General features: G+C 40.4%; 2 protein-coding genes across 9 annotated transcripts; one reads left to right on the forward strand and one right to left on the reverse strand.

The window, feature by feature from the left end:
* Nucleotides 1–4,678, reverse strand: SYCE3 (synaptonemal complex central element protein 3). 6 transcript variants are annotated; one of them, XM_071761786.1, is made up of 4 exons: nt 4,233–4,350; nt 2,643–2,751; nt 1,295–1,441; nt 1–799 (listed from the first exon to the last, which is right to left on the reverse strand). In XM_071761786.1, the coding sequence occupies exons 1-4, from the start codon at nt 4,332–4,334 to the stop codon at nt 711–713; spliced, it is 447 nt and encodes a 148-aa protein (XP_071617887.1). In that variant the 5' UTR covers nt 4,335–4,350; the 3' UTR covers nt 1–710. The 6 variants fall into 6 exon arrangements, with proteins under 6 accessions (XP_071617887.1, XP_071617877.1, XP_071617870.1 ...); XM_071761776.1 differs by lacking the exons at nt 1–799; nt 4,233–4,350 and adding exons at nt 1,088–1,220; nt 4,584–4,678; XM_071761769.1 differs by lacking the exon at nt 1–799 and adding an exon at nt 1,088–1,220 and having other exon boundaries at nt 4,233–4,352.
* STYK1 (serine/threonine/tyrosine kinase 1) lies at nt 4,318–24,038 on the forward strand. Of its 3 annotated transcripts, XM_071761756.1 has the most exons (11): nt 4,318–4,406; nt 15,725–15,829; nt 16,984–17,124; nt 18,070–18,318; nt 18,618–18,799; nt 20,405–20,488; nt 20,743–20,951; nt 21,195–21,235; nt 21,522–21,618; nt 22,310–22,551; nt 22,680–24,038. In XM_071761756.1, the coding sequence occupies exons 2-10, from the start codon at nt 15,763–15,765 to the stop codon at nt 22,512–22,514; spliced, it is 1,275 nt and encodes a 424-aa protein (XP_071617857.1). In that variant the 5' UTR covers nt 4,318–4,406; nt 15,725–15,762; the 3' UTR covers nt 22,515–22,551; nt 22,680–24,038. The 3 variants fall into 3 exon arrangements, with proteins under 3 accessions (XP_071617857.1, XP_071617842.1, XP_071617852.1); XM_071761741.1 differs by having other exon boundaries at nt 22,310–24,038; XM_071761751.1 differs by lacking the exon at nt 4,318–4,406 and adding an exon at nt 5,934–10,102 and having other exon boundaries at nt 22,310–24,038.

A 24,038-nucleotide genomic window follows, 5' to 3' on the forward strand; every position in this document is an offset into this window, starting at 1 on the left:
TCAATACAAGAATTAAATGAAGAAAAAGTGGTCAAAGATAAGAAAGTGACATATCAATATAAATCCTTCAGAGAGGATGAAGATGCACTTAATAAAAATGCAAGTTTCCTCATGCTGGTATGCCATTTTGCTCTACCTTGGCTGGAATGAAGACCAACCCACTGGAAAGTCAAGAGCATAATTCAAAGTTTATGTTTGTAATAATTCGTTCCTGTAGAACCACTTGGTACTAATTAAAAAAAATAAAAAGGGGGAGAAGGAAGTTAATTTACATACTTTTTCCATTTCAGTGTAATAAACAGAACTGATACCAAGAATATAACCAGCCTAAAATTTAGCAAACTTTTGACAGAATGCTAGGATGTGATTTGTCATGAAACACCTCTTCAGAAGAGATGGAAATTTGCTCACTTGCTACATGCTGCTTACTTCCTGGTTAATAGAGACTGATTGCAATGAAAGGAAGTTCTTTCTCAAAACTTGCAATGACTTCCATTTCAGGTAAAATACTCATTCATTAATCAGAAGCCACAAGGTGGTGCTCTTAATCCACATCTTTACTACAAAAAAGGTTTTTTTTCCTTTCTCCTTTTTTTAATACTGTGCAGCAGGAATATATGAAGAAAAGCATGTTTTATAATATGGTTAACTTGTTATACTCACTCAACACACCACATCTACTGCAGTCTAAAATGGTAAACAATTTTTTCTTAAGTGAGACATGCTACCTTCACAGGCTCCCAGAAGAACAATCTTTCTGGGAAAGCCAGTCCAATGAAAGGAAAATCTGGATTTTCACCTGTTTTTCATTTGGAAAAAAAATAAAGTAATTCTTTAGTTTTCCTTAGAAGGCATGTGCTGGTGCAATACCACTGTGATGTACCCACTCCCCTCCCACCTCCCATTTTCCCATATATTCCATCTATAGAGATGATGAAGTGAGTATGGTCTTCCAGGAACAATAGACAAAAAATGTGTAAGTTGTACATGTGCACATACTACAAGGATTTCTGATGAGCATAAGCAAAATAGACACATGGTTACCTTTTGCCTTCAACAATATAAATAAATATATATATGTGTGTAATCTCATTAAAATACATGTATTTTAAAAATAAACAAATAAAAATGGATGTATACACACAAGTAGCTCTCAGTAGGATGAAAACAAATCCATTTTCCATTGTCTGTGAAACACCCATGTCTGTAAAATACAAAGACTGGAGTGATTTTCCAAGGGGTGTAGTTCTGCAAGGATGACTGAACTAAAATTATTTCTTTTTTTGCTCTTCACCTTTAGATTCACTGAGCACCTCCTGCCATTTCTTCTCCATCTCTTCCTTGCAGTGCAGGAAGGCAGCTTCCAGGCGCCTCATGGAGTCGGCAAGGTGCGGGTTGGTACGTATGACCACCATGTCATAGGCCATCCAGGTTGCCTGCACTACAAACCCAACAGATTCCACTAAGACAGGAATTTTGGCTAAATAAGAGCAGTGGCTGATCCAGTAAACAAATAAAGGGCGTGAATTGTTATCAGTTCAGATCTTATGTCAGAGAAGGCCTGATGAAAAATGAAGTGGAAACTGCCAACAGTAATACTCAAGATTAAATAAAAGACTGTTCATTATTGCTTCTATAATTACTATATTAATGTAATTATTTCTATGACTTCATTATTGTTGCTATATGTCTTAAAATACTTCCAAGTGGAATTATATTGATGCAAATTACAAAAGAGAAATAGATACTTTTACCTAAATATTGCAATAAAGAAGTAACCAAGAAGAAAGGCTGAAGCCTGCTTTAAAGGAAATTAACCAAAGAATCCTCTCTCAAGGAGAGAGGTTACATTCAGGACCCTTGTGGTAGGGGGAAAGAGTAAGATCAAAAAGGCTGCAGCATCAAGATGAAAGGTTTCAAGAACAACTTAAATAATGAAATTAACTTTGAAAAAAAATATTATCTGATAAAGCCATGCAAAGTTTTAGCACTCATTTCATACTTTTCCTTTCATTTTACCAGAAATTGTCTGTACTTTTCTCAATGGCACTCATAAATTGTGTTTAATTACGAATAGTTTAATTAACAGCTTCCATCTGTTCTTGTTAGTTGCCTGGTTTCTGATAGAATTGTTGCAGAAAATATGGAGAGGAGTAGATACTCCTCTTCATACATATGAAAGTGAGACTAAATTTGCAGTCTTTAATCTAGCTGAGGAACTAAACATGTCATGCACTGACCTAAGAAGTACTATGCATCCCACCATTTTTCAGAATTAAATCTTGTCTTACAGACATGCACTGACCTAAGAAGTACTATGCATCCCACCATTTTTCAGAATTAAATCTTGTCTTACAGACAATGCTTTAATCAGTATAAAATAAATACATTAGAATTATTTCTGTTTTCAACCACTGCTCTGAATTAAGCACCCACCAGCTATTAATTTTCAGTTCTGAGTCATCTGAAACTTCTAAATTATTTGCACTCTTTCTCCCAACTAAGAACATTAGGGTATTAATTAATGGTGATTGTTTCCACTTAAATTTCTATCACATGGAAGATCACAACAAGAAACGTAAACAATAAATCTACTACACTCTAGTAGACAAATCTGTATCATTCTTAACAAAGTCTTGTACCTGTTAGTTTCTCCATTTCCTCCAGAACTTTTTCTAAGTCCCTGTTCAGATCCTCCACCATCTTTACCATGTCATCATAGTTTTCTTCCCTAGGTTCTGATTCAGCCATCTACAAGGAAAACAGTAATTTCATAGTATATCTTACTTTGAAATTAGTAGATTTGCATGTTTGAAAGTAACATTGTACTAAATTTTTTTAAATATAGAAAATATATTTAATTTACATATGAATTCATTAAGAACCTGACTGTAAAGTTACTGGTCATAACCTGCCTGCTGCGTACCATTTTCAATTTACTTTAAGATTAATTTAAGTGGAAAGAATCACATTCACTTGCTGTGTTTGTGCCACATTTTGGCATCAGTGATAACAAAAGAAATAACAAATATGTCAAACATAATTAGAAAATTTTATCTAGTATCCTGCTACAGATGCCTTCAAGCTTCTCTCCCAAATACTCTGACACAGGGCAGTTCCTTATTTTCAGAGTTAGTTGAAAAATCCATTTGTATCCAGTTCTGTCACTGCATAAGCAGCTGCTTAGCGAATGAAAAGAACTTCTGATTTACTAAACAAGTATATTTAATCAAGTAAAATTTCAGGAAGTAAAATTGCTTGGGGTGAAAAATACACATTTAGAGGCCCAATTTACGCAGTTGAAAGTTTCAGAACCTGGATACCTTTAACTAAAAATGTGACACACAGTCTTGACTTTAATTTCTTTCTGAAAAACGCCAATGGGTGGGACACAGCCAGGGAGAGGAAGACCTTCGTTGTAATGAGTATACACATCACGCAGCAGGCATGCTTTTGGTCATCTTTCTTTCGTTATATACAATTTCTCAAACTCAAATTGGTGGGCATCCATATTCCATTTTTTATTGCCAGTAAATGCCAGGAACGCAACAGTAGATCACAGCTTTACAGCGCTTCAAACCAATGCCGAGCCTTATCGAGACGCTGAGCATTCGTCCCAGGGTTTCTTCGCACAACCAGTTTCACTGGGTGTCTGTGTGCCGGCAAACCCTTTACCCCGGAAACCTCACAAATCCCTCGCTACACCCCACAACCCGCAACACCCTTCCTCTTCCCACCAAACCAGGGCTGTGGGGACGCCTGGGCCCCACCAGGAGGCCGTGGGAGGAGCCGCCCTCAGACGACGCCCGCTGCCCAGCCGTTCCCCGCCCTCAGCCTGCTCCTTCCTTCCTCCGTCGGAGGGGGACTCCCTCCTCTCGCTACCGCCCTTTCAGCCCGCTCCTACAACCCGGGCACCCTCGGGCACCTTCCACTCTCCGTCCCGCACCGCCTCTCCCTCCCCCTTTCCCGCCGACGCCAACCGCTCCGCCCCTCCCCACCCTCCGCTCTCGAGGTGCCCGCGGCCGTCCCCAGCGGGGGGCGGGGAGAGGAGCGGGCGGGAACGGGGCACCGAAAAAAGTTCCACCCTTCTGCCCGTTCCCTCCTCTGGTGCCCGCTCGGCCCCCGAGCTGACGGGTTCCATTAATTCTGTGTTTCACGAAAACAAACACTTAAGTAAGGAGTTGGGCGGCCGAGGAGTAAGAGGGGAGAGGCACGGGTTTGCCCCCCCCTACCCTTGGCGGCTGCCGGGAGGCGCTCCGCGGCTCCAGCTCGGGCTGTGTCCCGATATCGTGTCCCGCCGGCCCTCTCCTTTCAGCTCCGCACGGCGGACCCATCAGCTATCATGGCCACCCGCCTGCCTGCCTACGTGCCGTAGTTGCCCTTCCCCGGAGGCTGGACAGCAGGAGGTAACCCCCGAACCCCTCTTACGGCCCCCGGGCTGCTCTCCAGCCTTCCCTCTCTCCGCTCCGATGCGGGGCCTCCCCTCACCCTCCTTTCTCTGCCCGCCCCATGTCACAGGCGGCTGCCGACAGCAGACGGCCTGTCGCATCGGGAATTGTCCTGAAAGTGACCCCGAAAGTTACCTCTGGAGCCCAAAGGTAGAAAGTTGGGTGGTGCCTCTGCTTCCCTTCTGCAGAAATCCATCGCCCAACCTGCATGGTGGAGGCTGCAGAACAGAGCCTGCCGTGACATGGCAAGGGAAAATGGTTTTGAACTAGATGAGACTAGATTTAGATCAGATATCAGGAAGACTTTCTCTATGATAAGGGTGGTGAGACACTGAAAGAGGCTGTCCAGAGAAGTTGTGGGCGCCCCAACACTGGAAAAATTCAAGGTCAGGTCGGATGGGCTTTTGAGCAACCTTCTCCAGTGAAAGTTGTCCCTGCCCGTGGCAAGGGATGGTGGAACTACATGAGATGATCTTTGAAGGTCTCTTCCTGCCTAAACCATGCTGTGATTCTGTGACTTTTGGAAAAAAAAAAAAATTAAATCAGAGAACGTGTTTGCAGGAGCAGGCAAAGAAAAGTTAGAAATCTGATGACTGAACAACAAGACTCAAAAGTCTGTCAGGAGTTTGCTGATACTACCAGTTATCTGGTACATGGCAGGGTTAGAATAAAGCCCCTTCTCTGAATTGCTCATGCCCTGAATTGTGTCCCATTCCAGATCAATATCCAAACCATAAATAGTTGGGGCTCTCTTTTTTTTTTCATCTGCACAAACACAAACTTCATCCTGTTCTTAAAGTATTGAGTATATTAATAATTTCAGTATGCATGAAACTTACTCATGTCCTGCTATTACCGCTCACTTCATTGCAAAGTAAACTGGTAACTGGTTTGAAGATGGCAGTATGTCTTTAAAAAAAAATTAAATATTTATTCACCCAAATTCCATGAATGCTGCAGAATTAATCACAGAACATTGGGATGGTGAAGTTTTGCAGGGATTCTGAAACAGTTGAGCAAACTACTTCAAGAACTTAGAAAAGTTATATTTGGCTATATTTGGCCTGGAACCACAGGCTGCTGGAGGCTGGGGAAAGTGTTAAGGGAAGTGCAATTTTATGTTGTTACAGTCTTTCATTTCCCTAAGCACTCATACTGCCAGCCGATTGAAGCATAATGTAAGACTGATCTTGGTTTGAGGTGGCACATCTCCTAAATTCTCTGCCTTTAAGCTGTCTCCCGTATACTGCCTACTGCTGTACACGTGTGTTATGTGGTTAGGAGGCTGATTTTTGATCTAGTGGTGTTTCCTCTTCATTACTCTGCGAAAACCTGGGCAGCAAATACCGTGTGTTTATGCATGTAATTCCAGTAGCTTAGCACCTGCCTTGCTATGGCATAAAAATAAATAATAAATAATTAAAATAAATAATAATCACTGGGCATCCATTCCCACTGATATTGGCAGAGAGCATCATGTTTGTTTCAACATACCCTGGTTCATTTGTGATTCTTCTCTACTATAATTAGGGCACAGCAATGTGCTAGAGGGTGAATTACATATGTAAAAACTGTACTATTAAATGAATAGTTCTTAAATGTATTTTATGTAACAGTGTTACAGGTCTTGGTGATGCATACTTTCTAGTCCTTCTAAGGTTATTATGGGCATCCTTTCAGGTGACAGCTAGGTTCTCTGCTTCTTTTTGTGTGAAACCAGGCAATTTGTTGCATACTGAGACGGGGTATTTAAGTCACTATAACTCTGTTCACCAGCTTTGGGTTTTGCCAAGAGGAGCTAATGGGCTCTTACTGGAAAATGTGAACAGTTAAGAAATGCAGTGGCAAAGAACAGGAACGTAAAAGGAAAATGTCTATATTTAACAAAAAGAACACAAGAAACTGAAAGAGGAAAGGTAAAATTAACAGAGGAATATACAGGCATACTGTGCTTTAGGATGTTGGTTTTTCAGGACAAAAGCATGTGGGAAGTAGACAGAGCAGAACTGAATGCATGTATACATGCTCCACCTAGCTTGCAGTCTAAAAATTCATCTGTCAGTCCTGGAGTTCTGGGAGAGGCTGTGGCCAAGCTACCAAATAACACTGTGGATAATGACTGATTTTGGGAGCCCAAAGAGCTCCTGCTCTAGGAAGCTATTTATTGGAAGAGGAGGAAAACAGTGAAATTTAGCCCATATGTATGGCAACTAACTTAGGATATTTCACCAAGACATGTAGATCAGGAGCTACATTACCCTTTATACCTGTGATGTCATTGCAGGCAGAGAGTATAGTAGTGCTTTTATGCCAAAGAAACCAAAGAGGGAAATTGTTCTATAGCCTACTTAGAGCATCTAACCAATCTTCAGGATCTCTTCTGAGCTTCTGGTTTGAGAAGGGAGGACTGAATAAGTCAGTGACTGCATGAAACCATGCAAAGGACATTTCCGTTTAGATTTAAGAAAAGAATTAGGAATCATAAGGCCTCATTTGGCAGGAAAGGGAGGGGCAAAAGACTGTTATTAGGTGTGCCTAGCCCTGAAGAGAGGAAATGTCAGGAAACTACTGGGCCTTCAACTGGCTGATGAAGATGGATGGATGCATAATCCTCCAGTCATTTAATTTTTATAAAGAGATACTGTTTTTTCTTTATTTTTTCTTTATTTCTTTTTGTATAATGTTATCCCTTCCTGGTCTTTGTTCCTTTGGAAATTTTAAATGTCAGAAACTACAGGGATGAACTGAAAATCACACTAGAATTAAAATTTTCAAGAAAAACCTAAATATTAAATTGACAAAGTACTTGTTCTCAAGTCAGAAGATCTGCCATCTTGAGTGGCAAAACTCATGAGGCAGAAGAGTTGGGATAATGAGTTTTTCTTTCACTTCTAGATTATCTGTTCTGATTCTTACCCCATTTGAGGATGAATGGCTGGCTTGCAGAAACAAGGTAGTGAGTCTTTCAACCTTTGGGTTTAGGCTGGCCAAAAGATCAGTCAGTCTATCAGCAATAAGCCACAATTTTAAATCTTACATTAGGATGAGAAAGTAAGTAATAGATCTTACCGCTCTAAATTACTGCAGAAAAAACTGAATACCACAACTGAATACATTTAAGGAGATCCTGTCATATGAAGCTTGGTTTTTCTGGTCCAGCAGAAATTACTTGGAGTTATGTTAACTTCTGGGAGTTGAACTGCAGAATTAGCACCCTTGTTAGCAGTCTCAGCACGTAGGACAATGACTGAATGGTTTGTGGTTGAATTGCTGCTTAGTCCCAGAAACACATCTTGAGGCTACTGAGCAGTTGCCGTGTGGTTTGGATGATTGTTGGTGTGCTATTGCTGCCTTGGAGATAAAAAAGACATTTTTTTTAAATAAGACATCCGGTCTGCTGTCTTTCAGTGTGCCCAGTCATACTTGCTTGTGGAAAAAACAGAGGGCAGAGGCATTTAAACAGGCAGTGTTTTCGTTGTGGATGTGCACACAATACAAGACTTACATCAGAAGTTTGTTTTTCACAGGACAAAACATGACAGTAAATTACTTCTGTTCCTTAACTAAACACGGGGAGGAACTTACCTGTTATATAGTCTGAGCTCTGAACCCTGAGCCATTAAAATATCTTCTCCAACCAGTCAGACTGGGAGCACAGCAGAGAGATTGACAAGGGAAACTAAAAGCAGCAATGGTTGGTACTTTTGCATATGCATACCTCGAATATTAACCCTTTCCCTTTCCCATCCTTTCTTCTACAGTTGAGAGAAACTGTGAAAGAAGGAGCAAAAGGAGGAAGATTGTCAGTTATCATATTTTTAAACAGAAATCTGAATATGTTCTCCCAGGTAACCCTGGGGAAGGTGCCTGTGAAAAGTAACGAATTTCAGTAAATAACGTGTTTAAATGAGGAACTGTCCTTTGCATTTTAACCACTTTTTTAATGAAGAATGAGGTACAGCAGAGATCCGCTGCTGCTACATGGAGAAAATACTGTAGACAGTCACTGCAAGTCAGTGCCAGATTAAGAGGAAAGCTAAGCAACTGGAATCTGAACCTGCACTCTGCAGCTGTAGTCATCTGATGTCCCTCCTGGTTTCTCAGGAGATGGGAGTCCACATCACAGACCTTTCTCACTAATACTACATTGGCCACTTCTGCCAGTCTCTGTAGAGAGATCAAGCATTGAAGAAAACCACTTCTGATTTTCACTATTTTTTCATGGGTACAGTAAAATCCATCTGGAAGAATGACCCCAGAGAGAAGTTTAGGATGTAGTGGTGTACAAATATATGCATACGCATTCTCTTTGATGGATACAGTAACTATTGTGTTTTGGTATCTAAAGCTTTTGCCTCTCCCACAACTAAAGTTTTCTCATAAAAAAAAAATATATGGAGCACCAAAGTGTTAACAGGAGTAGGTAAATTTTGCTCAAGTAGTTGGCAGAGATCATATAGTCTTCTACATTTCCCAAAGCCACCTGCATTGTGTTGTTGACTGTGAAATTAACTTAGTCCTTGTTGACCAGAGTTCTCGTGTTTTTCCCATTGTAATACCTCACCGCTCGCTTTTATGAAGTAGGTAAGCAAATAATCTTGTATGATGGTGACTCATACAACCAGGGGTCAGGACTCTGAAACTGTTAACACAAGATTTTCAGTAATAGGGGAGGGCAGGGCCACAGCTGAGACTTGCAGACACCAGTCGGGTGGGAAGAAAGTTCCTAGAACTAAAAGGCTGAGGAACTGATGTGCAATGAAGATTATACCGCAGAGCTGCTGGGGACTGAGGGCATCAGCAGGGTGTCACAATGACCAGAAGGGCATCATAGCAGGGCAAATTCAAGAATATTATCTGGTCTGGTTTGGTATCTCAGGATGGAACGAGAAGGGGGTTTGTAAGTGAGGGAACTCTGGGATGGACTGATGGGAGGGAAAGGCAGGGGAGAGCTTATGGCAGGGCTGGAAAATGCTGGCAGAATGCATTGATAGCCCAAGCAGGAGAGATGAATGAGCAAAGGCATATTGTGAAAAAAGCCTGCATTACTGCTGCCTGTTGTAGCATGCTTTGATATTGTTAATCTTTTCTCTCATTCTTCATTTGCAAATTGCTTTCCTGATAAAAACCTTTCTCAGTGCTTGGAATCTTAGGGGTTTTGAACAGCTTTCCTGTTCCAGGAGGCTCGGCTGTGTTTCTCTAAACGTGTGCCTGTAATCTGAAGTATATTATTCCTGCTTGTTGCATTAGCCTATCCCTCTTGATCTGTGTTTGCCTACCTTACAAATTGCACTCCAGATCCCCACCCAGGGACTCTGCTTTGCATGTCTCAGTCACCATCAGGTGAGCAGCTGGTGTGCAGAAGCCAGGCAGACCCGTTTTACAAGTGTGTGCCTGCCTGTCAGCTCAGGTGTTGGACTTAGTCTCAAATGATCTCCCTAGGGAGACAGCAGAGAAGACCTAGAGGAGTAAAGAATTGAAACTGGGCAGGTCTGAGGTGGGAAAATCAGTGAGGAGGAACTTAGTGGTAAGAATTGCAACGACACAAGGTAACCATCAGCGTTATCAGGAGTGGCCTCAGACAAACCAGGAACTGCCAGCATGCAAGCTTCAAGAAAAGACTGCTGCAGGGCAAGAGAACTGGTGTAATTCAGGTAAATGAGAGAAGAGTAACAAATGAATATTTATTTTTTTAAAAAGAGTTTTATTAAGATAAATGTGACCTAAACTAGGATATAGCTCTACAGTGAAGTCTATACATCCGTGTGTACGTCTGTACCTCTGTAAATTTTTACTGCTTGTGTTGAAGTTATACGTAGTAATAAATTTCTGTGGTTGTAATGGTATTGGGATCTAAAAAAAAAAGAAAGAAAAAAAGAGGTATGTCCTCTACACGCAGGTTGATTTAAAGAAAGCAACTTCTAGGCAGATTTTAAACAGGAAGAAAATAACAAGGGAAATAAATTTTGTAAAATAATTAGTCTCAGTTCACTGAAACAATGCAAAGTGATGCTATGCATGTGCATACAAATATGTTCAGTGTTTGGTTAAGTAATACATGCCTAGGGCTGTATACTGAATTAATTAGCCATTTGGCTTCCATGACTGTTGCTTGACTTCAAGGAAGCTGACTCTAATCCAAAGTGGTGCAAATATCTAGATTTTTCTATGTGTTTACCTGTTTGCATGTATGTTTGTGTATGTGTGCACTCATGAGCTACTGATTAAACTAAACACCATCTATGTTAAAGGCACTAACAAACTTCCAAAAGTTGTTAAATTGTGAAACTAAAGTTGTGTACACAGCTTCAGCTCAGTTTCCTTGTGTCTCCACATTTAGGAAAGCTGATTCGTGTTCCATTTGTTAAGCCATGATATAGCAATGTGATATCATGCAATTGTTCCTATCACAGTGTTTTTTACAAGAGCTATGCATGGTCCTTTGAAAAACTACTTGATTCTCCAGTCCTGTCACAGCTTTTGCTGTCACAGTTTTTCAAAGTGTCTGTATCCCACTTTATACTAGGGCTTGATACAGGCTTAGTAGTGACAGTTATCACCAAATTCAGAAGTCAGTAGAAAGAGTAAGAAAGAGACAGAATAGCTGGCATTTTCAAAAGCAGTGTGTGGTTTTGATTACACAAAAGTAAGTCATAGATAAATGTGCTGTTGAGAGCCTCTAGATTTTTCATGTCCCAAACAGCCTGCTCACTTCAGGTTAATGTATTCCTCCCTTTTTACAATTATTTTAACTTTTGTTTTGCAATCTACCTCTGAGGAATTACTTTTAGTAATTTAGGGCAAGAGTGGTCAAGATATATGTTAATTTTTAAAAAACTATAGTAGGGTGTGTCTGCATTAGAAAAATATTTTTGTCTTAATCACCATTCAGTTCCTGTACCATTTCATACTTTTGTACTCAGACTTCCTCACACTGCACAAATACATTAATTTTTGTGAAATGATCTAAGTTTAAGCACAACTTAGCACCATGAGAACTTGCATATCTCCACTGATTTGGTGTCAGTTTGCCCTAACCTTGTTAGCATAAAAGCATAATAGGGCGGAGTCCTTCTTACTCATTTTTCTCAGTGCAATAGTGACTGATGACTTTGCCTATTTTTCCTGTTCCCTTGAAAAGGAGCCAAATTTGAATGGTTCACCTCAAATACTCAGATAGCAATATGGACCTCATTATTCACTGTTTTATCGTGATCTAGGTCTTCAGAAGTGGTCGGCCTAATTTTATTTCACTCACTGAATGTGCAGCTAGACTAGGTTTGATGTAGGTTCTGCTTCTAATTTTGGACCAAGGGAAGATCTTGAGTCACTGTACATGATTTTTTTAAAACACTTTGTTTACTTACAGGGTGTTACAGCTACCAGCTGTTGAAAAAGTGTGTTAAGAGTACCAAATGTTTATAGCTGAGGCATTATTACAGCCACTACAGCAAGCTGCAGGATATTATCAGCAACCCTTGTCTTGCACATGGCTTTTAGTAAAATGGTGGGCATTAGAGGGAAAGAAACCTGTGTTTCACTGTTTGCTTTTCCATGATGTTTTTCTTCTCCCTCTTCTCTCTCATTCAATGTCTGTAAGTGCTTGGCTAGCCAGAGCCCATACGTTGTGGTCACACTGCCATTTGGGTTCCTGCAATCCCCTGATTGCTCCCCCCTGTTTCAGCTGCACAACCAGGGCACTGCACGTGTACATAGTGCTTGCCTAAGTCCAGAGTGGTCGCCCTACTGAAAGGTCATATAAAAGAGGAGGAAAATAATAATAGCACTACAGAAATGGTGACCGGAGAAACCTCAGGTTCTGCCACTGTAAGAAGTGAAATAGAAGGTGTCATGGTTAAAGGATTTGTTTTGTCTTTTATCAGTCAGGCAGTATGCTGGACTGAAGTGAGTTACTCAGCTGTTCTGTGCATGCCTGTTAAAGTGGGTCCTCAATTAGTGCATGGAAAACACCTGTAAGAATATTTTAATAATAAAGTGGTGTGGAGTTGCTGGCCAGGAAGTCTGAAGTAGTAACTACGTTAACCTCCACATCAGCTCATAGCATAGTTTAAAAGGTCTAATGAAGATCCAAATGAATCTTAGCCCTATTTTTTATCATATTTCTTTAATTAGCTGTTTCTTTAGACAGAATAGCCAATCAGTACTCAAGGATTAGCACATTTGCACTGACAATGGGAATGGATGTTAGTTCCCAAGTCAGGTGTATTCACTGGTAAAACTATATTCCAATAATTTGTACATTTTATTTTCCTGAACATGGGTGGATCAAGCAGCAGGGAGGTCCTGCCTGTGCTGTTCTCAAGCTGTCTGTTCCCATATGATCCATGGACATGTAAGACTTTCTCTTTCTCCTTCTTTTCAGTCTTCACCAAAATGTCTGTCACTCTTCCTTCTTGATTCTGATATCCTAGCACTTTAAATAGCATAAGTTGAGCCTGATAAGAAATTAAGTGCATGAGATGTGAGAGAAGATTGCTTATCTCAGGGCACATCACCTTCCCAGTCTAGTTTATTCCATTGCCATGTGGATGCTGTGCTAGCTCTAAGGGGACTGTATCCATGTGAGAATAAATAGCAGGGGACTGCAAAAATCATAGTAGGCTTATTATGCTAGCAGAGTGTGCCTGTGGGTCTGTGCTGGAGCCAGGGATGTTTTCATAATACAAACAACGAAAATAGTGAGTTTCAATTGAAGAAGGAGGAAATCGGGATAATCTGAAAGATTAGATAGGCCCAAGCAAGAAGAGCAGCTGAAACAAATATGGTTTTCAAAGGAAATCAATTAAGAGAAATTAGGATTCAAGCATTCCAGTGAGTGAATTTCAATCTATGTAGAAGAGTCACAAAAAAACCCCCGGTGGAATTACTTGTGAATGCACAATCTTTTAAATGGAAATTCTAAACTGAAGTAATACAGGCTATGGTCTCCTGTGCTCATGATCTACATGGCACTGATTTTGGTATATTATAACAAAGATAAGGAAAACAAAGATTTGAGTGAAGTTTTGAAGTTCTTAAAGTATTTTTACTACCCTTATCCTGGACTGAAACTGGAAATCTGTTCTCATATAATAAGTATTTGAGTGCTGCCAATACACTTTCTGCTGTGTGCTGGGTGTCCACATTAGCTCAATGTGTCCCCTAGTGATAACACTAAAAAAAATTTTATTAAATTTTTACATTTTACATCCTCTTTGATACAGATTTGTGTATCAAAAATTTTAAAATAAATACATTTTATTAAATGTATAATTTATCTGTGGATAAAATAATCTGTGGATTCCTGAGTTCCTATTCATGTTGCAAGGTTGGAAATGTAGGAATTTCAATAACATTACTTTTAGACCAGTAAGCAACAGAAAAGCGAAGTATAAGAATTCATTTGATTTCAGCTTGAAAAGTAGCACTGAAAAGCATTTCAGAATTATCTTACTAAATGCAACTTCTTTTCATGCTTCCTGTGTTTTGAGGAATAGGCTTGTAGAGTGCAAATGAGCTTGTCTAATCATATTTTTCCCATGGTAACACCTATGTAGCTCCATAAGAAACAGCAATAAACGGGAGTGCCAGTGCAAATAAGTGTCAATGGTTGCCAGTGTTTTTATTTCCGGATCCCATAGCAGCTCTGCCCTGAGTATGGTTGGAAAACTTGGGAGCCACCCACTGGTGCCACCGCTGGGATATGCATAAATGAGTAGTTAGGAATCTTTCTTATGGACAGGGCACCATTGTAGGCATTGGTCACTGCATGAAAACTTTTTTCCATGGAGCTTTGTGGCTGTATGACCATGTTTCAGTCTAGGTGCAAGTTGGTATGTATATGCTTCTTTGTGCTTATATGTGTCTTAAAGTGCATATAATTTAAATGTAAATATGCATTTTTAGTGGCATCTGTACAGAGCAAAGTCATTATCTGATGTTAAAATGGATCTTGGACTGTTTATGACAGATTATATAACATGATTGCTGGCTAATGGTCCTAAAGTCTATTTTCCTGTGATGCCATCATGTCTGTTCATAAATGTCTTTCGTATCTGTATGTATCTGAGGGTGAAAGAAGCTAGGAATGTCAGTCTTACGTGTATTTGTGTGTAAGTGTGTGTATGTGTTACAGCCAATGTACGTTCACTTGGTGCGCTTGGTTTCAGAGTGTGCCTGAAAAGGTTGGTGTTACCCCTGTGTTTGACTGGATACATGCTGCAGCCACACACTGAAACTAGCTGAATTTGCTAGCATATTAAGAATCAAAGGAAATAGAAAATGAAACAGACTTTTTTCAATATCTTAAAGTGCAGATATATTTAATTTTCCTCTTTCTGCTGCCTTTGTTGTGCAACAGTCTAAGCCTTATTTCACCCGTTAATTTTATGCATGAGAACAGTCTCTGTTTACCATTTCATCCACTGCCAACTTCCATAAAACTGTATTAGTAGTGGTAAGAATGCCATGTGTTATTGTTAACACTTGTCATTGGGGTTAATTGCTGAAAATAAATTAAGTACTTAGACGATAAAAGTCCCAATGCCTACAAAAATGTTCTAGATGATACTGTTTTTTAAACTGTAAAATATAATTTTTTTGTCAGAATTTTTAAGAAACAGTGGCTAAATAGAAATGCCTTGCCTCTCTGCCAGTCATCACTAATCACCACATTTATTTTTGCAGTAAGGAAACAGTAGTTCTAGGTGTGCTTCAGCTCTTTGATAGATCTGGTAGTGCTAAGGAGTTGGTACCAGAGAGCCCTAATGATAAGACTTCTTCTTTCCTTGGCTTTGTAGACCAATAGTACTAGTTGTGGCAGGGAGTATAGTCAAGAATGACAGACATTTTGTACATATGCTGCTGATCTGTTAATTTGTTATGGACCAGAAGGTAAAAGGCTGAGCTATTTTGACATGTAAGAAGTGTGTTAGCTACAAGTGTACTTGCTGTATTAAATATTCTCTAAATATACTTAAGTTCATTACTGAACTTTTGTGCCCATGCCAGCCTTGAGGCCTGGGAGTACTCAATTGCTTGTAGAGTAGCAACTGTAGAACAAGTTTAATCTTAAATTCTGTCTGGTCATGCAGTCTATCATTCATAGGATTTGGTAGTGGATGTCCTATATTGTTCTCTAAGCCGTGAAGTCCCAGTTCTGCTTCACACAACCACTGATCATACTGAGTAGAAAGCTCCATATTCAGCTCACTTTTTGCTTCATAAGTCATCTTCTTTCCTGATAATTTTCATTAATATTCTTCATGTTTGTGCAGAAGACAGAGGCTGGAAACCCTCTTGCTTGTGATCGAACATGGCAGGGGATATAAAAAGATTCACACGCATGCTACTGGAATGCAACAGCAGTGATAAGCTATGTGGTAAGATTCAGTGTTTCTTTTAAGTTATAAGCTTTCACATGCTGAGCAGGAAGGCCAGCTTTGCTAAAAAGTGGGCCAAGCCCTTTCCCCTTCTCCACCTGAATCCCAGCCCAGACAGAAGGAGTTATTTGAGCACTCCTTGCATTGTGTCTTGGGGTAGAAACTTTTAGGGGTATGCAGACTTTATGGTGGGATTCACCTCACATAATTTTAGATATTTTTTAAGACTACTGTGTACCATTATGGAGTCCCCATTATAGGAAGGACATGGTGCTGTTGAAGTGGGTCCAGAGGGGAACCACAAAGATAATCAGAGGGCTGGAGCACCTCTTCTGTGAAGGCAGGATGAGAGGGTTGGGGTTGTTCAGCCTGGAGAAGAGAAGGCTCTGGAGAGACCTTACGGTATCTTTCCAGTACCTGAAGGGGACTGACAAGAAAGCTGGGGGGGGACATTTTACAAAGGAGTGTAGTGATAGGACAAGGGGTAACACTTTCAACTGGAAGAGAGAAGATTTAGATTAGATATTAGGAATAAATTCTTTGGTATGAGGGTGGTGAGACACTGGAACAGGTTGTCCAGAGGAGTTGTACGTGCCCCCTCCCTGGAAGTGCTGGTCTAGTGGAAGGCGCCCCCGACCTAAGAGAGTTGGTTACCTGTAACATCTTTGTTAATTTCAATGTCTTCTGGTCAAATCCAAACCAGATGACCATGCCCAGTTTTCTTTAAATTGCTTCCTATAATTTTAATGGAAAGAGCCAAACTTCTAATTGCACATCTATTTGTGATGGCATGGTAGTATCCACCCCTTTCCATCTCCCTCCTATCCTTCTCCCAAGCCAACTCATTTCACTGGTGGGTGATATTTACAAATGGTTAAAATTCCTAACTTCTGTATTAAAGCATTCACATAAATGACCTTAGTTACAGGAGTCCCAGTGTTTTTTTTGCAGTTTAGATACTCTGCACCTTTGAAAAATATGATGGCAGCACAAACAGCCCTTGGTTGCTATTCCAAGGGGAGGAGGATGGATACACATTCTTTTGGAATTCAAAGTTACTGGAATGGGTTATTACTACTTTGTTATAGAGAACCAATGTGCATCAGGCAGTGCTGCTTATTCCTTGGCTTCCCATTTTCTTTTTCTGTCAATAGTTGTACGAGAGTATCAGACTGAAGTGATTGTTGTCCCAGCTCTCCTTGTGGGTTTTTTTGTCATTGTGCTAACTGTGATCCTTTGGCTCCACTGTCGAGGCTTGCGTGCAAAGCAGGAGCAATCATCATCTGGACAACAAGGTAAAAAAAGTTTCTTAGTCAGAGGAGAGACTTGGTTTCAGTGGCCAGAAGTCAGTCCCATTTCCTCATTGCTTGACCTGTTAGGTAATAGCACTTAAGAAGAGCCTGAGCAGTATTCAGCAATCCAGTAAACATTAGAAAAAACTTGGAACCCTGTTTTATCCCACTTGCAGCAGCAGTAGTGGAATTACTTGTATGGATAGATCAGAGAAAACCTAAAGCAATATACCATGGAGGCTGATGAACATAGTGGGTTTAACATTGCTTGAGAGTTGTTTGTTTAACAGCCTTCTATATGCTGCTGCATGGACAGTTCCACTGGGGTGATTATGAATTACAGTAATTTTTATGTAAATCACACCTACTTAATCCATTTTCTATATTGTCATTTAAGAGATTTTATTTCTGGTTGCTGTCTGCCACCTCCTATAGGAATAGGAAGTAGGACAGGGGCTGGTGAGGGGATAGGGAAAGTTTTGGTAGTGCAAATGTATGTTGAAGTGTGGAAATGAAAATCCAGTTCTGAACTTATTTTGGTTTTGTAGAGGAAAAAAAATCTCTTAAGTATATAATAAGGGAAATAATTGTTAACAAAGGTAAGGCCTTTGTTAGAACACCCTGTGCATGTCACTTTCATGACAGCTGGTAACTGGTAATAAAAGAAATTGTTTCTTCAGCACACGGGAATCAAGTACATCTAGGAAGTTTACTTAGTTAAATATAGTAGAGCTCTCTAGGCGAACTCTGCTTTTCCATCAAATAGAGTGGGAGATCATTTCCTTCACCTCTTCAAAGGCCAAGATATGTAATGTACCATAACATTTCCTTATTTTGTCCTGATTTAAAAGTATAGAGCAAAAATTAAAGAAATAGGGTGGGCATTGCCACCTGCTACAAGAGTTCGTATGCCCATTTTTATGCATTGTGTGTATTTGTTTTTGTCAGCAAATGAAAAGAATCAATGGGAATCTAACTCAACAGAGAAGCATTATATCCAGCTGAGTGAGACATCCGTGGAAAGCCTGCTACGTTCTGCATCCTTGACTCTGAAAAATCTGGAGATACCACGAGAGAAACTCTTATCAGGCAGCTTGCAACTGATAAAACATGGCTGCTATGGGAGCATCTACAGAGCACAACTGGAAGCTGGGAACCCCAGTAAGACTAAGACTGTAGTACTGAAAGCCTTACAAGGTAAGACACGTGGCCAGAATCCTCTTTGATACAGATTTGTGTATCAAAGATACGATGCTGGGCAGAACTTTGCAGTCACTACTGGGCAAGAACAAGCTGTGTTCAGTATCATGTTAGTTAGTCAACATGGTGTTTTGGTTGGAGCATCTTTGCAGGACTGAGGAATTTTTCTGTGCATGATGATTTTAAGCTAGTCACCCCATTATTTGCTGCCTCCATTGCCTCAGTTGTTTTTGTGTGTCTTGTTGGTTTTGTTTTGTTTTTCAAGTTTTTGTTTGTTTTTTCCCTTGTTCTTTCAGGCCCACACAGTCCCCAGAAAGTAAAGAATTTCCTGGGAAGAATTAAATTCCATCAAAATCTTGGCCATCATGAGAACCTGGTTGAACTGGTTGGATGCTGTGTAGACCAGCTCCCACTTTATATGATCATGGAAGATGTGTCTCTTGGTGACCTGCTGACATTTCTATGGACATGTCGGAAGGTGAGTCAGAAGAAGGGATGATAACTCCGTAAGTCATAGATGATCCTTTTAATCTCTCCATGCATCCATCTGCATCAATCTGAACTATTTCCATCCCTCAAAGAAGTTCTAAACAAGTCTACACTGGAAGAGAATTAGTAGATATCTTGATAGGTTATAGTTTGGAGAAGTTGACATAATTTTGTAAAGTGAAGTCCTGCTTTGCAGACTATTGGAGTGAGAGTTGGTACATCTACTTGATTTTCCAAAAAGAATTACATGAGGTCACACTCCAAATGCTTTTAAGAAGTCAGAGCAGTTGTGACACCAGGGAGGACATCACTGAATGATAACTAATTGATAACCAATTTATTAAAAGAGAGGAAACAGAGCATAAAAGTGAAACGTTTACTTGCACAGGATGTCACCCCTGAAGTTCTGCTGGTATATGTATCTGGTGCAGTTCATTCCATGTATATCAATAACCAAGAAAATGTAAATACAGTGAGGTGATGAAGGTTGCTAATGATACTAGCCAGTAAAGGCAAAGATGGAGCTTGAAGAACTGCCTCTGGGATCTTCCTGGGATCTTCCAAGATTGAGACTGGTCAATAAAAAGAAGACATGAAAGTCAGCATAATTAGAATTAAATTATGCAGATGTAGAAATGTAATGATGGCCTCATATATGCCCACTGCTGATGAGAAGTAAAATCAGGGGGTTGACTGTATATACAGTCCATATAACGGATAAAAATACTAACTCAAGCCAAAAAAGAAACCAAACATGAGGCCTTTTAAGAAAGACATAGGAAGAAAACTCTGCTATGTCAGTATATAAATCCATCAATCTCTGGAACACTAAAACCAGAGAAATTTCTTCAAGTTTTGTTCAGCAGAAAGAAAGGTGGTAGCAAATAAAGCTAGTAAGTGCCACGTTCAAAACAAATGAATTGAAGAGGTTCTTCATGAAGTGGGGAGTTGACTAGTGGAATTCCTAGCTAATGACTACTTTAAACTTTACATGGGTTCAAAACAAGAGTGAATACATTAATGGAAGTTAGCCTTTCAAAAGTTACTGAACATGTTGAAACCATTGCCATCTCAGGAAGTCCTTACATGGAAGAGAGGGGCTGAGGACGACACTGGAAAAGCGTTGTGTGTGTTCACCTTATTCTCTTTCTCATCTGGGCACCCAAACAGGGTCACTGCTACAGGTGGAGTGGTAAAAGAGAGGGACTGATAGTCTCATTCCAGATAACCATTCATATGTTGTAAATGTGCTTTTCTACCATTCTAATTCATGAAATACCTGTCATTCATCTGTATGGATTGTCATTCTCCACTGTAATTTTGCCCATTTCAGTCTAACCTATTTATCTGTTCTCCACCCTTAAATTTACCCACCAGCTGTCTCTAGTATACTTGTCTTACCCAGCATACCAGCCATACATTGATATCAGCCATCCATCTACCCTTGTATATCTGTCAATTTATGACCAATTGTGGAATTAGCTGTGGTAGCATAAGATTAGATAGTACTCATTCACTAGATTAGAAGGAACATTCCCCAGTGCTGTACAGGTATGGCATTTGTTTGATCCACAGTCTGTTCTTTTGTCTCTAGGATGTGATGAAAATGGATGGTATCCCCTATGACCTCACTGAGAGGCAAGTTTATGAAGTTGGACAGCAGGTTGCAGCAGCTCTGGTAAGTCTGCTTACATTCACTACATTTTTTCCTTCTTGCTTGATTGCAACACGAGTCTGCATGGTGACAGAAGTGTTGGATTAAGAGAGGAGGATGTGCTTTGTTAAAACTGAGCCAAATGTGCTTGCATTGTTTTGGTGAGCACGCACCTCTATTCTACAGTGTGGAAGACAGGCACAAACAAAGTGAAAATTTCCGTCAATTAAAATTCCTTTTAAAAATTATTATGGTCTCTTTCTTTGCCAACTTTCCAGGCTTACCTTGAAGAGAAGAAGTTGTTTCATGGGTACATTGCTGCCAGGAATGTCCTTCTTCATCACAACTTCACCGCTAAGCTCTGTGGTTTGGGTCTGGCCTATGAAACTCACACATACGGTGACAACTCAGTCACACAGATCGTGCCAGTCAAGTGGCAGGCACCAGAGAGGCTCCTGAAGAAACCCCCCAGCATCAAAGCAGACATGTATGACTTCATTTTTGGACTAGAGGGTCATCTGCCTGTCAGGCCTGTCTGTTTCTCATCCTTATGTATCATTTCATGTCCTGAAGTTCACAGTAAGGCAAATCTATTTTCAGCATAATGCTCCACTTTATAGCTCATAAATCCTCATTTCTGCAGGTCATGCTTGTTGTTTGTCTGTATTAAGCTAGCTAGCTAGCTAGCTGGAATGGAAACTGAACATTGCTTTGTTTTCTTTTCTTGCAGATGGTCTTTCGGAATTCTGCTGTATGAAATGATTACATTAGGTGAGAAGATTTCATGACAATAAAAAAATATGCAAGGAAGCAGCAAATTAACAAGACCCTGAATCTCAAACTTCAGAATGTAAAGTTGGACCATATGAATAAGCATCCTGTTTTTTTCAGCTTTGAAAGTCCTCTTTAGTCTCTCTTTTTTAGTCTCTCTGTCAGTGTGAATTGCAGTAAGAAAAAAATTGATTTTGGTAGGGAAGAAAGGCATTCTTAATCAGAAGCTGCTAGCTGCAAATGTTACCTTATATTTTTTCTACTGTTATTCCTTCTGCCCCTCCAGGTGCTCCACCATATCCTGAGGTGCCTCCTTCTGACATTTTATCATACCTGCAGAGACAGAACATTATGAAGCAGCCCTCAAGCTGCCAGCAAGCCATGTAAGCCACCTGCTTTATGGACAATGGAACTCAAGATCTGCAGAGCTAAATGGAAGTGAGACACAGAAAACTAGATCTTACAGAATAATTCTAAGTCTAGACTATATAAAACAGAAACCTGTTAGGTTAGGAGACTTGTTCTCACATGTCTGCTACATATCCTTACTGGATTCTGCTGCACGAAACTTCATTGCCTTTCTTTACTGGTTTTGAAAATTACTCTTCTTCCTGTTTCCTTGTCTGCCCTTCCATTTTGTTGCTTCACTGCTTCCCTGAAAGGTATAGGACTATTCTGGAGGAATCTTTCTCCTCTAAATTTCAGGATTCTCCCTGAAATGAACAAAGCATTCACAGGGAAGATTTAAGGCATTATATTTCCTTTTGTGGAGACATAACTTCTTTTAATATTCAGAGACTTTTTATTCCATCATGCTGTTTCAAAAGGGGATATCAAACACTCTTTTTCTCTTTTCCCATACTCAAAGTTGACATCCTGGCAAACAGCTACATGCTTTTGTCCCCACAAATTATTACGTGGTTGCAAATTTCAAAGGGTCATTGAAAGAACTTTATACGAAGAAGAAAAAAGGGGAGTTCTCTAGACATTTTAAATATGAGATGGCTTGACTGTAGTAAAACTTTATGTTGGTATTCCTTATTCACAGTTCTTCCCCACTTCTCCATCTTACAGGTATGGTATCATGAAGTCCTGCTGGCAGTGGCATGCAACCAACCGGCCTTCTCCATCAGACCTGATCCAGTGCCTACAGATAGCTATAAAGACCAGCAATGACCATGCAGTACTGCAGGTGCCTGAGATAGTGGTGCCTGAACTCTATGCTAATGTTGCTGGTGTTGATGTGCACAGTTTAGTGAGTGACTACACTATACTCTGAAGGACCCTTTCCATGCTGATAAAGGAGAAGTCTCTGAGTAAGTCTTTTCTAGACACTTTGCAGCTCTAGGACAACTCTCCATGGGACAGCTCTCTGTGGAGCAACGCTACGCAGGACCTCATAGCTCATTTGATGTAGTTGCCTTGATCTCATCGTTACTGGCAGATGCTGCTGATCCTCCCGGGTGCATGGCAAGCTTCCCAGAATCCTTGAACATCTGTGGGGGCTCTGCAGTACGGGGGGAGCCCTGAACATCTGGCAGCCAGCAGTCACTCGCGGCAGATGGAAGGGGGGCCACCAGCAGGGTTGTTGCTGCTTTGCCTGCCAGACACAGGACATTAGGAGAAGGAGGAGTGCAGGCAAGGAGCAGCTACTGGTACTTCTCCCAGCCTGTGGGGGAAATTATCCTCCTAAGCACTGCCTGGCAGGAGAGCCTGCTGTTTTGTTGGCCTCTGCTTGGTGTTTTTTTTTCTCTCTCTCTCTCTTTTTTTTTTTTTTTTTTTTTTTTTTTTCCTTTAATTGAGAGGCTTGTGGGCATGGCACCACCCCCAGCATCCTCTTTGTAACCAGGAACATGGGAAGCCATCAGTAGCTGTGCCCCGGTGCTTCTTCCCCTTTTGCACAACCCACACATCAGATCCAGCAGTGGAGCAGCTGAGGAGGCTCAGCAGAGGCAGTGGGGAAGCTACCTGCTCCATGGATGCCCGAGCAAAAACCTCCTGCAGTTCTCCCCACATGTCTTGTATCCCACCTGTGTGTTTTCTGGTTGCACTTATGCAGGCCAAAGTTCTAATTTTTATGTCACATTTGATATAGTTGCCTTTATCTCACTATTGCCTTTATCTCATTGTTACTTTGATTATTGTCTCCTAGCATTTCACCACCATTATTTTAATTATTATATTTTAGGTTTGATGTAGTTGTGTTTATCTCATCAGTAATTTAAACATTATTTTATTAATGAGTTACCAGAAATGGTTGCAGGGCAAGGTGGACACTGCTGATAGCTGAGTGCAGGAAGAAATACTACAAAGCAGATGAGCATATTTCAAATATTGTGTCAATTACAGCAGTAAAAGCCCCACGGAATACTTGCATACTATATCTCACAATTATAAGTTGTTTAATAAGTTGTTTAATAAAATGTGTTTTGAGGTTTTACTATTGCATTTTTTAACATTTCCAAATGTCACTGCTCATGTGAGCAGAAGCAGGTCTAGGATGGTTCATCTGGGCAGGCTGGGTTGGCTGTGGTGAGTTGTTCTAGACCCTCTGCTGGTAACATTGAGTTGACTGCAGAAAGCTATTCCATTCTGACACTTGGCAAGCTCAGAATGAGGTGTGTATGTTGGGAGGGATCCCTTTGTTTTTCAAGCACATTGTATATATCAGATGTATATCTCCTCCATGCCAAACCCAACTAACTGTTGCTGTTTCTGTAATTCTGCCAGTCATCATTTGGGAGAAAAGAGGGTTTAGGAAACTGTGGAGAATATAATCAGAAACTTGTGTTAAAGCAGTGTA

This window comes from Heliangelus exortis, chromosome 1 (genome assembly GCF_036169615.1).
Source record: "Heliangelus exortis chromosome 1, bHelExo1.hap1, whole genome shotgun sequence".
Classification (NCBI taxonomy): Eukaryota; Metazoa; Chordata; class Aves; order Apodiformes; family Trochilidae; genus Heliangelus; species Heliangelus exortis.